Below are 13601 nucleotides of genomic sequence, written 5' to 3' on the forward strand. Positions count from 1 at the left end.
ACATTGGTGGTATATGTGCATTTATTTTCTATCGAATTTTAAGCATTTATTTCCCACCATGAATACTTTATTTTAGGCATTAAAAAAGGCATACAGAAGATGCTGCTTCCTAAGCATACTAAGCCAGGAAGAAATACTGGCAAATAGCTCCCATGCCGGCTCACCCTGTGCCCTTGCTCTCTGCCTCCAAATGTCTGCTTTGAGCCAGGATAGGATAAAATGCCAATTAAAAGTTTCCAGAAATTTCCTGATTACTGATTACTACTAAGCCCTCTGAGAGAGAGAATAATGTTTTCAATGTTCACTGCTAAAAATGTCATTTGAGAAATAGCTTTTCTTCTAATGCCTCAGTGACCAAGGAGATGTCTTTCCAATTCTTCCGTTGAGAAGAAAAGCAAATCATGTTTTTGTAGGCCTCCAGAAACAACGTCAGTCATTCAAGTATGTTCTCAAGAAAGACATGTACAGTAGCACTGCGGCATATTAAAACAACCGAAAATACAACATTCACGAATAATCGTTAGTATAATATCATTTAGCTGGTGGCAACTTGCAAACACTGCAGGGTTTAAATTAATAGCAATGCAACTAGGAAATGAAATCATTTATTATTCTTAAGAACCAATTTTATACATTTTTATGCCTATAGAACTGCTTTCTAATCTTATTATTTAAAAAATAATGACCAAGACCCATTTACTTTTTCCAGCCATCAAGTTTCATAAAATATTGGTCTCAGACTGGTTTCAATGAGATTCATTAGAATTACGTGCTCCATTTTTTCTTGTTGGAAGTTTTATAGAGGGCAACCTCAGATAAATCAAAGTTAACAGAATGATATACACGCTTGCTTATTCATTTGGGTTTCTTTTGTTTTTTTCTTAAAATTTGCAGTTAAAAGGTACCAAGGAATTGGTCGAGACCAATGGCCACAGCCATGAGGACACAAATGTAGGTACCACTAACCCAGTATTTACTCTTCTTGCTTGATGTTGGTTGAATGCCCATGGGAATGTGGCACTTTACTTATAACACAAAGGAAATCAGAAGTTCTGCCTCTCAGTGGCTTATAAAGATTACTGTGTATGGTTTGGCAATAAAATATGGTAGACAGGCACTGCTGTTGTTAGCTTAGGTTACCAAATGTCACTGTAGAAGTACTTGAGCTAATCTCTACCACAAAATTCTAATCGCAGCGAATTTGTTTGAGCCCTGTATATTTTCAGAGTTACAAACTAATGATGTGTTAGGAGGACAAATGGAATGAGACCCAACAGGGTAATGAGTTGTATATTGCATGTAAGTTTATTAAGTTTGCCTGTCAGTGAAAACAGTAATGAAATGACTGATAAGCTGAAGAGGGTGCAGAGCAAATCCTTTCTCCCAGAAAAGACCTTGAAAGTGTACCTGTCTTCTGTTTCTGACCCAGAACAGTAGCATGATGCATCCATCTTCTTGATATAGAGCATAATGGTACAAGATCCCTGCTCGCACCCTGACTTCTTCTCTTAGTGTTCCTTGAATTGCCCCAAATTAATCAAGTACTCTCTTTGCCTTGGAAGTTCTTTAGTCTCAGTCTTGGAACATTATACCATGTAGATCATTGTCTCTCCATATGTTTGATGGTTTTGTTTTTGTCTTTTTCTAAATCTCTCTAATATCTGTATGCATTTGATTATCCTCATCACAGAAAATGCTTGCTAAGCAGTTCTTTTCACAAAATACAGAATCAGACATCATAATAAATGCCTGATTAAGCTAAAGCTAGGAGAAATTATACATTTCGTGTTCACTCTTGTTTTAATTATATATAGCAGAGAGCCTGACATTCAGAGTACCAAAAAAATCCCTCATTAATTACTGTTCCTACCAAACAGATACTTAACATGTGATGCTTATTGAGAACCTACTGTGTACATGGAGTTCTGCTACGTGCTGGGGAGGGGGGTGGTTACAAAGAAATATAAGGCTTGGTGTCTGCCCTCAAAGACCTTATAACTGAGTTGAGGAATTAAGGAACACATGGGCGATAGATAAGATGTGGTAAGTAAGTGTACAGGAAGGTGCGGCCACTGTGATGTGATGTAGTTTGAAATCTGGACTTTGCTGCTTATTAATTGTGTCAATTTGACAAGTCACTTAACCCCTCTAAGCTTCGTTTTTCTCATTTGTAAAATGAATGACAAAGCCCACTTCAAAAACTTATCATGATGTTGTAATGAGCTAAGGCACGTGAAAACATTAAGGTGTTATTATGGTTCCTTTGTGCTGGATAATCAAGAGTGGCCTCCTGGACCTGGGAGATTTGGGTTTGGCTTTGAAGAACAGATAGGATTGAGAAAGTAGAAAGCTAGAGGAGGAAGCCATTCATACAGAGCTCTCCATAGGTAATACTGTGACCTATGTAGAGTTTGTCTTCCCCATGTAATATTTCATTACCCCATCCTTACCCTAAACCTGTTTCCAGGGTCCTGTCTTCCAGAGACACACTGCTGCCACATTCTCAACCAAAACTTTCATATGTGCTCTCCTCAGAGTCAGAGTCCCCTCTGTGCCTTCCGAGGAAATTACATCTAATCCAATAAACCAGACAAAGTGGCAGTATGCCTCAGTTTCCTGGTCTGCAAAATGAGGATGATATTACTTACCTTTCCTTAAGGCTGATTGATTGTGAGAAGCAAATGAGAGAACAGATGTGGAAGCACTTTGTGATTGTGAGGTTCTATCTGGGTAAGATGTTGTCATGATTATAAACTCATCTGCTGATGGAATTAAATTAGATGATACATGTAAAGGTAGGCCTAACAATATCTATCCTGTAGGCTTTTTTTTGAGGAATGTCAAAGGCATTTATTATTAAATGGGAAAAGTGACAGGAGATAATCTTTGAGGTCTTTTGTCTTTTCTAGAGGGAAGATTTTAGATTTTAAAAATACCTCCCTAGAATCCATGATGTGGACTTCGTAGTCAACCCAAAGAAATGACTGTTGAGAGATGGGTTCATGTCAAGTAGGAGGGAGGAGCAGCATGTTGACTTGGTGGGTGAGATGTTTGTGGAATGACAGAGCCCAGCAGAACTTGCCTGTCACTGCTGGTGGCCACCTCTCTCGCTGAGCAGAGGGCTAGGCTAGATTTTACAATCATTGACTGTTTTTCCCAGTAGGTGGATTATTCACTTGTCCTTCTCTTTCCTGTCTGTAATATTGCCTCCTATGGGCAGTTTCCCTAGCACCTCCACTAGAGTTATATGAAAGAAAAGAAACAAAATCAGTTATTTTGGCCACACATTGAGAGCACTAGCAAAATATTTTGTGAAGATATTTTTAAATGTCTGAAATGAAGTCCACATTTCAAGTGGACTCAGCCTCAAGTTTCCACCAGCCTTGTGGTGGTTGAAGGAGATGAGTGAGAGGGTTTGAATCCCTTTTGATCACTGAATAGCCATGTGACCAGAGCAACTTATTTGACCTTTTTAAGCTTCATCTTCTTCATCCTTAAATGTGCTAAGTGAAACCACATACATAAACACTTTGCAGAGTATGTACTCAGTAAGTATCAATTCCTTCTTCATGCAACAATATCAATAGTATTTAATATGGTAGGCATACTTCGACAGGATGAATTTTAATGCAGATCATGAGGTTTAAAGCCTCTGGCCCAGAGGTTATTGACTGAGACGTATAGATTTTTTGTGTGTATAATTATTCACATGTGGAAGCAGGAATTTAATATATTATCGTTTATTAATAATAATTACACAGTGGACTGGTGCTGGCTTAGCTGGGTATTCCTATGAAAGTTGACAATTACTTTTTAAAAACAAGTATATTACTATAAAAGTAAAAATAAAAAGTTTGTATGAAACTGGAAAATTACAGAAAAGAATCTAGAGGTAAAGAAAAATAACTTAGTATCTCATTACCAGTATTGATATTTTATTTTAGTTCTTTCCAGTCATGTACACGTATATGACCAGAGGGAAAAACCCATAAATAAATGAATAAATAAATCTTATCATATTGTCTTCAGTTTTGTATGTTTTTGATTTCTCATTATATTGTATTTTTCTTGTTACCAAATGTTCCTCAAAGACATGCTTCTTAATGGCTGTATAATGTAATAGGAAATAATTGAACCATGTGCTGACGTGTTAGGCATTTAACTTCCCAGTTTTTAACTATTATAAATAATGCTGTAATTAACACACTCATAAATCTTGGTCTGCATCTCTCACATGTATTTCTGGCAGATTCTGTATATTAATAGCTGTGTCATGCAGTCTTGCAGGGAGCTTCAGACTTACAAAATTGTTTGGCATTCAGAATGTTAGTGTGGCAGATACCCGCTTATGGTATCCATTAGTCGTCCTGAGGGAATCCACTACAAGATATGTCTTGTCTTGCAACTTACTAACTCTTTTGCCTTAGTCTCAAGAGTTGTCTAGTTTATGGGATGCTAGCCACATCTAGATTTGGTCAGTTACTATTACTTTTCTATTGTTTTTACATTTTATTAAATAGCAATAGTATCTGACCAGCACCTTGTCCTGTATTCTTGAGGTCCCAAACAAAGGCACCCTTACAAAGCCCACCCTTGTTCCCATATCACAAAATCTATGAGCTCATGCCCATGAGAAAAGTTGTCTGAAGGCTAATCTAAAACCATTAGAGCCAGAAACTGGGATCAACTGCAAAGGCCTTGCTCTCCCAGAGGACTGCACTTCCTGATTTTCAATAGGTTTTTCTTTGTATTTGGAACTGGATATGTTGATGACAGCAGGGCAGTCCAACCTTTTAAGTGTACCCAAGTTTAAAACTAGCCTTTATCCCAGCTCCTTTAGAGATTTCAGTTATTCCAGACCCAATTTTTTTCCTAAAAGGCAAAGCTATGATTTTTCTTTTGATCTCCATCTCCGAGCTGTCTACCAATGCCTAGAACTTCTGAATAACTAGCCTGGTCCCTGGTTATTATGCATAACAGATATCAAAATCTTAAATTAAAAAAAGATAACCTGTCCTCATCTAGCATGTTTTTTGATGACCTTCCTCCCAGAAGTATCCCACAAGAAGCACCTGTGATCCTTACATGTGTATGTTTGGTGAGAAAGTGGAGGGGAAGGGAGAGGATGAGAGGAATGTAGGAACAAGTCGGAGGAATCAAATGAAGTGGCAGCTGAGGCCTGTAATGTATAGAACAATTTGGTCTAAAAGTTTCCCATGCGTTTTCTCTCTTCCCATTCTTGTTTCTGCTATAGGAAAGCTGCTACCCCACCTCCTCTATTTGCACAAGTCAGGCTCACACTGGAGTTAAAGAAATCATTTGCAATCTGTAAAGAGGTTTAATTTGTGATACTGAAGGTTACCACTGTCAGGTAGAACACCTTTGCCACTCAGCAATAAAACAAAAACGCAAAAGAGAAAAGGCTTTTCAGCTTTTCACGTTGCCTCTGTAAGAAAGTAAATCCTCAGAGTTATCTTTAAATCTGTCAGAGTCAAGATGTTAGGAGCGTATGGAAGACATACCGTGTGAAGAACATTCTTCAAGTTTAGTACACTGCCGCCGAAAGCTGTCGTTAACCATGTATTTTAATGATGTATATGGTGGAACCTCTGCAGCTGCCGAGTCCTTTGCCCAGTTTCAGAATGTGGCTTTCATCCTTTAGGCAGGTAAGCATGAAAGATAAGAATACATACTGATGTATGAAACAAGGCAAGAAAGCAAAAGACAAACCGCACAGGAAAATGGGACCATATTCCCAAAGGGCAAAGACAGCTCAGGCTCTGTCCTTTCCTCCCGTAACGACTTGCTGCCTGCTCCTGGGGGCCCTGATCTTGAACTGGAAAAGGAGTAGACAAGACAGTAAGGAACACCTCAGCGTGAGAATCTGCACCTTCTGCACCCCATGCCACAGGCTCTAGCAGAAGGAACATGAGCACCCGACCCAGCGAGCATGAGCCTAGCAGAGACCGGGGTGTGAGACTGCAGATGTCCGAGTTCTTCCAGCCCCTGCGTGTCTGTCTTTCTTCTCACTGTCTCCCACTGTTTGTGTTCCAACACAGCTTGCCATCCCTTTTTCACTCAGTAAATCAACAGTATTCATTGAGGGAGGCAGCAGAGTGTAGGGGTTCAGAACAGATCTGGGCCCCAAGTGGCCTGGTTTCAATCCATGCTCTACCACACTGTCTGGGAGACCCTGAGTGATACACTGAACCCCTGAACCACCATGTTTTTCACTTCTAAGATGATGGTGATAATTGCACCACCTCATAGGGTTATTGTGAGCATTGCTTAGCAGTGTTGATGTGATTGGTACATGTTAGGTGGCATTATTACTCCAGCCTTCCACATGCCTGTGCTGTGCTAGGTTCTGGAGATCCATTGGTGAGTAATACAGACGTGGTTCCTGCCCCACATGGAGCTGACTCCCTTCATTGTGCCCTGCCCTTACCAAAACTTGTCTTCTGTTTCATTCCATCAGGACTCACTCTCCGTCTTCAGGTCAATAATCACAGTGAAATAATGGGCTTGAGGTAACTTATTTGCATGTTTCCAGCAACTCTGAAGACAAGACCTTTACTAGAAGGATTTACTGTATGGAGAGGAGAGTCTGATAGGATTGGGGCATGAGGCATGGGTATATAGGGAGCTTTAAGAGCCCTGAAAAGCTCACAGAAAATCAGTAGCCACTTTGTCTTCCTTCAGGGAGAGATGGACCCACGTCTGTAGATGCCTGAGGTCACCCTTGCTCTGTAGATGTCTGAAACCAAGAAGGTGGACTTCTCATGGACTGATATTTCCTTTACCCTGTAATATATGACCCTGTTCACATATTAAATGCTCACACCTGGGACTTGGCCTTTTCCTCAAGTTACAGCTCCTGTAACATTATTGCTTGCTTCCTGCTGATGCTTCCTTCCCCACCTCTACCCCCACTGCACCCTCCACACCCTCCTGCCCCCACACAGCTGCCTTCTTCCAGCTAGTTTACCATGTTTCTGCTGTGAAATCCATAATTCCATTTGAAAAAGTCCACTCATATCCCAACCCAGCACCCTTGAAAAGGATTGATGACTGGAAGAGACCCTGGTAGGACACCCACTTTCCAGCACATGCAGAGCTCCAAGGAAGGGTCACAGAGAAAATTGCTGTCAAAAATAAGCAGAAGCTAGGGGCCGGCCTGGTGGCGTAGTGGTTAAGTTCACGTGCTCCACTTCAGTGGGCTGGGGTTCACAGGTTCGGATCCCGGGCACAGACCTGTGCACTGCTTATCAAGCCACGCTGTTGCCACATATAAAGTGGAGGAAGATGGGCACAGATGTTAGCCCAGGATGACTATTCCTCAGCAAAAGGAGGAGGATTGGCAATGGATGTTAGCTCAGGGCTAATCTTTCTCACCAAAAAATAAAAAATAAGCAGAAGCTTGCTTCATGGTTAGTGCTTTTGTTTCTAGTAAATACTCAAGAGAAGTTTCCTTACCAAGTGCCTCACTACCAACTGACAATTTGTTTCCATAGCTGGAGCGTGGAGCTACTGTTTATCCTTTTTGTCAGGACGAGATTTGGTGGGACCTGCTTGGCCACTGGTGGATTTGGAACATGTAATAGGATTAGCACATGTTTAATAAAGCTGACAGGTTGGATTTAGAGAAGTGAAAATACCTTCTTCCCCCAGGCCAGGTTAAAGAAAATCGGGCAAAGGAGACATAAATTCAGCTCTGCGTGAGATGGTCTGACATGGACATGGACACCTACACGGCTAAAACCAGGATCTGAAGCAAAAGTTTTCCATTTGGGAAGACTGAATGGACTTCCCCAAAAAGGTTAATGATAATCCTACCTGATGTAGAAGAAAAAGCAATTGTTTAGAATGGAAGATTTTATAGATCTGATATACATACCTATAAATGCTCTTATCTGAAAACGGCCATTTTCTTTTTGTGGAAAATGCAGAAAAATATAAAGAAAAAATCACCATCTGCAATCTCACCATTCAGAAGTTAGTGTCTCCTCTTCTTTGTATTTCCTCCATCTTGGTCTACGTGCACATATATACATTTTTACCAAACTTACAGCATATCATACGGTCAGTTTTACAGCCTACATGTTTTCCCTTATAAATCATGAGCATTTCCCCATGTTATTAAATGTTTTCTTAACATGACTTAATAACTGCCTAATACTTCATGCCACAGATGTGCTCTAGTTTATTTAATCAGTCCCTGCTGTGGGACTTCAAAACATTATTTGTTTTTGCTGTCATGGATAGTATGCAATGAATATTCTTTAACAATATATTAGTTAATTCAGCCACCATTTAAGCACTTGCTAAATGGGGACGCTTTTCCGCTTGCTTGGGATTTAGGGATAGAGGGAGATCCACTGATTCTTTAAACAGATTAAAGCTAAGCAGCAACATGCCAAGTGATGAGATTCACAGCCAACAGTAATGTCTAGAGAACACACTGCATTCCTCAACAGAAAAGGGAAACATCTCCCAAGAATATCTGCATTTTTGAAGAGAGAAGTAAACTGAATATACGTCATAAATAATTTAGAAGAACAATACTAAAACATGTTATTTGGAGTTTTGTGCTATGAACTGTAGGTCAGTCTTCTGGGTGGTCTAGGGATTGTAGAGCCTGTTCTCTGGGTGGACCCCAGACCAAGGCTCACGGACCCAGGCCTCCACTGCCCAAATGTGGCATGTCCACTCTCTGGAGAGAATACATGAGATTGAGAAGAATGCTCAATTGAAAGAACAAAATGATTCTAACCCCAAACAAAAAACTAAGCTTTTATTTCTAATATGGCCAAGAAGATATATGTAAGCTCCAAACCATCACCAAGAGATATGCACATAAACATGGACATCACATGAGTGCAAGCAATCTCATCTTAAAGTCGAATAAACCTAGAGGGCCCAGTCACAGTATACCTGCCTCCCATGAGATACAGCTTAGCACTGCCTGATATGCTGATCAAAAATGAACGGGAGAAAAGTTTAGGAGCATTTGTGAAAAAGCCAGGAGCCCAAAAGGTGGATGGAAGCAGAAGTTTGCTCTAGTGCCTCTGGAAGACAGTAAGGGAGAGAAGAGGGCCTCCTTTACTCAAGCAACCTCAGTTCCTGCTGACCTATCACCAGGATTAGTGATCTGAGAAGAGCGAGGAACAAGGATTCACCAGCAGGTGAACTTCCCCTCTTCTAAGTTCTGTATGTTACTCAGAAGTCACAGGGCTTCCTATATGTTTGTTGTTGTTTTTAGAATATCACCTGTTCTACAGTGATTTCCACACTTCTAGTTTCTGCTAACCACACGTGAGGAAGGGGACAGATGTGAAATGTACCAGCCAGGGCCTGCCCAGCATCAGTCACCTCTCCACAGCGACACTGGGCTTCCTCAAGAACTCCCTGCCCTGCCCTCCATAGCTCTCCTGGGAGAGTTCTGTAATGCTGCAAAGGGCGGTCATTCTCTATTTCCACACACACTGCTCATCTCCAGACCTCATCCAGCATATTGCCACATAACTCACTAGACTGTGGCATTTCTTTGAGGAAATGTGTAGGAAGATGACAAGGAAGAAAAGCAGGTGTCAAGGTGGAGGGAAGAAAAAAGGGGGAGGGGCGGGAAAGACTGACGGGAAGTTTTCCAAAGTTTCATCACTTTCTGCTGCCCACCAGCACTCTGAATTGACACTAGCAGGCAGAAAAGCCAAAGGCTTTCACTGTCCCACACACCCCTCCCAATGCTAGTAGTGAAATCTGCCCTCACCAAAGGTGTGTTTGTGGTTGCACGAATATCCACACTGAATGAAAACTTCATCCAAAAATAAGGTTCTCGAATCCGATGCAAAAACCTAAGATGTTAATCTGCAAATAAAATATTGGTGGGCCTCCTAAGGGAAACTACACGGGTTGGAGTTGGAAATAAATATGTTCAAACTACCCACAATCAAGTGAAGTGTGTTCTAAACCTTCAACCTCACAACTCTTCCCAGCTCTGATGAAGATGCCTCTCCATCCTCTCCCTCACCTCTCTGGGGCCTAATAGGTGGGAATCATCCCCAGCTGTGGGTTCACTGCCTGCCAACTCAGCTTCACCTCCCCGCCCCCCGGCCTGCCCCCCGTGCCCACAGGACACCCAGCCCAGCTGCTTGCCCAGGCGCCAGGCATCCTGCTTGTAGCCACCTGTAACTGGGCATTGTAATCAAACCTCCAAGGAGGTTGCAAACCTCACACTTGTGGCTTTAAATCTAACTTAGAGTATCACAAAATTTCAGAACTTCTGCAAACCACACCTCAGTGTGAATCCCTCGTGTGTTCCTAATTCAGGCAGAGCAGACGTTGAACCAGGAGGGAAACCGTTGCCCAAAGAAAGAGGCATTCGCATGTTATGTTCCTTATAGGAAGACTGCGGGGCTTCCCTGGAGGGATGAGTCTGCAGTTCTCAGCTATGCAGGGGTCAGGGCCAGGGAGGGCTCTGCCTGTCGTCCTCTCTGGGCAGCAGCCTGCTTTTAAACATGCAGAGCGTCACCAGAAGACTTGCAAGCAGTGCCTTGCCAGGTATATGGCAGCTGTTTTCCGAAAACTCTGCAGGTTGCCCTGAAAAGACTTATTGGCCTTGGAACACTTAATAGTTTTTTTCAGATTTGTTTGATTTTTTGTTTTTTTTCAAGAAAATCCTATAAGCCTCAGCTTTCCCCGCCCTGAAACTGCCCTTGTAGGAGAGATTTGTGGCCGTGACGCTCAGCATCACCATTGTTCATAGTGTCTTGTCAGCTTCCCCATGAGATTACAGAGTGACTTTCTTTGTATGGACAATTTCCAGACTGTTCGGTCTATGCTGATGAGCTACTTATGTTTATGAGACTTTCAGAACCTAATTTACACAGGCTATTCTTCCCATGCCAACTTTGAGAAAGATGACTTGAAACTATGAAAAAGGTCTACAAATACCATTGATGTAAAGCACCCAAACCCATGTAGGTGTAATTCCCTCCTCCCCTCACTACACATAACACACACTCTTACACACATGGGCACAAGCATAACATACGTCTCACAGCTGTAAGCTTATATATCATTCTTGACCGTTTTATATAACCAAATTGGTCCACTTGGTAAGAATAGAATAACTATCGGCCAGATATTCAAAACAACTGTTGGCCTGGTATCCTGAACAAATGGCTAGTCAACAGGTCAAATTCAGCTAGGTACACCATTCATTAAAAATTCTAAGTAATTAGATTTTTTTATTGATAATTCAGCTTTCCTCCGTCTATTATGTCATCTTTTTTGCCTGCAATGCAGATTCCACCTGTTTTAAGCCCAGCTCAATTCCTATTTCTTGGGGCCTTATCCTAAGATCAGCCCAAATAAATTACCATCTTCTCCATATTCCCACAGTATTTAGTATCATTCCAAACATTCTGAGCAACCCAGGTATGATAGGCCTGTCTCCTCAACTCAGGCGTGTACGTGCCTTAAGGGCAGGCAATGTGTATGTACGCCTTACAGAGCCTGATGCAGTGATGAGCCTATGTAGGTGGGCACATTTGTAATACATACAATGTACTTATCAACTGATGATTGAATTGACATAGAACTCCTAGCAGTCTCAGAGTGCTCTGTGCATCTGTCTGGCCTGGTTAGCTGAGAGATGCAAACATTTCCTTCTGTATATTATCTGCAGGTGATCCTGAAGATAAACATATTTCCTTCCAGTTCACTTTAAGATGTGTACAGAAGTCTTGTAGACTGCGCAAGTTAGAACTGAGGTGGTAGTGATCACCTCATCCAACTTTCTTATTTTACAGGTTTTATTTTGGTATATGTTTGCTTGCCTAATTGTCGTGTGCCTGTGAGTCTTACATTCTCAAAGGCAGTACTTCTGAAGCTTTAGTAAGCGGGAGAATCAAACAGAGAGCTTCTTAAGACACAGATTGCTGGGCTCCACCCTAGAGTTTTGAATTGCGTACATCTGGGCTAGGGCCTAAGAATTTGCATTTCTAATAAACTCCCAGATGATGCTACCCGTCTGCGGACCACACTTTGACTAACTGCCACCTACTCTCCACCCCAGTCCAGGTTAGATGCAGCTCTGGGCTTCTACAGCACCCAGGGCCTTCCCTTTTCGTAGTTTACATCACACTGTATTTTAATATATTGCACATGCCTGTCTATCCTCTAGACTCTTATGTTCTTTGAGAGCAGGGGCCACTATTATTCATCTTTGAATCTTGTTATCTAGCAAAAGCCTACCATATAGTAGATGCCCAATAAATATTTGATGAATGAGTGGTGAAGGCTCACTAAATTCCAGTCAAACTATGCTAAACTGAGGTGTCCAGAGACTTTATTTAGTCCAAATGTTGAACTTTGATGCTATTCAACTCCAAAGAGAAAATATACAATTAGTTACTGCCAGACTCTGGCTCATGAGAAATCACTTCCATGTGGAGAATATGCAAAAGATAGACGGACTCACAACTGGCCCCTCATAACTGTGCCCATCCGAGTCCACATGATGGGCAGTGCAGCGTTGTAGGCACAGTGCTGTGTGTTGGGAGCACACATGATCATAGCCAGTCACCGTCCTCAGGGAACACATGGCCCATTGTGGAGACAGCATGTGACTGAAAAGGGAAATCACTGAAGACTGGCTCCAGTCCTCTCTGTAAGGAAGGGGACTTGGGGTGGGATTAGGGCCTTGAACAAAGTGGAGAAGTTGTGATTCCCTGAGAAGTGACTTGGACAGAAGGCAGTATAGACTAGTAGCTCCAGAGTCTGACTGCCTAGGGCCCAGTCTTAGAGGCACTACTTTCCAGGTGTGTGAACTTAGGCAGCTACCTACCTTAATTGTGCCTCAATTTTTCCATCTGTAAAATGGGGATAATAATAGTACCAGCACCTGGTATCTACCAAACACTCAGTAAGGGCTAACTATTAGCATTATCATCATTATCATTATTTGTATTTGTTTTTATTTAGAGGACCCCAAATGCTACATCCATCATGCACCATGCATCAGCAATCCAGAGCACTTAGTTCTTAGACTATTTCTCATGTATGGCATATGCAGGAAGGCAGTGAGGAAAGAGAATTGGATTGTGGTGTGTTGGGGAGGGGAGACCATTTAATGTTTACTAAGATCTCACAGTATGCCCGGCAAACCTTGTGAAACTTGATTTTACTGGAATGATAATTAAATGTCTCTCTTTCCTATTTATCAGATTGCATCCCATCTATTCTCGTAACCTAATTTACCACTATAAAGGTCAAAAAAACCTCTAAATTTTAATATTATCATTAGTATTGTAAACTCAGCAGGTGAAAATTATGATAGTGGGTGCTTTGTAGCAGAGAAAAATAAGAAATGTCATACTGAGAAATGGACTGGGAAAATAACATGTCAAGAGCACCATAATACAATTAATCTTTACCAGCAATAGAGTCAGTATCATACAAGATAAATCAAACCGACTAATTCTGGATGCACATACATACATTTAAAAGTATTGCACTTTAGTTTCTTCTGTTTGCTGCTCCATTTTTATTGGTTGAGGAGGTTTTTCATGTCAGTACTTGTACAGGCTATGAAGGGT

General features: G+C 41.5%; 1 protein-coding gene across 1 annotated transcript in view; it reads left to right on the forward strand.

Annotated features, from left to right (window-relative positions):
- ENOX1 (ecto-NOX disulfide-thiol exchanger 1) overlaps positions 1-13601 on the forward strand; it is a 259199-nt gene that overhangs the window by 210960 nt on the left and 34638 nt on the right. Inside the window, exon 12 of the mRNA XM_058548228.1 lies at positions 895-951. Within this exon, the coding sequence (XP_058404211.1) occupies positions 895-951 (57 nt within the window). The remainder of the gene's footprint in view (positions 1-894; positions 952-13601) is intronic.

Source organism: Diceros bicornis, chromosome 9 (genome assembly GCF_020826845.1).
Source record: "Diceros bicornis minor isolate mBicDic1 chromosome 9, mDicBic1.mat.cur, whole genome shotgun sequence".
Lineage (NCBI taxonomy): Eukaryota > Metazoa > Chordata > Mammalia > Perissodactyla > Rhinocerotidae > Diceros > Diceros bicornis.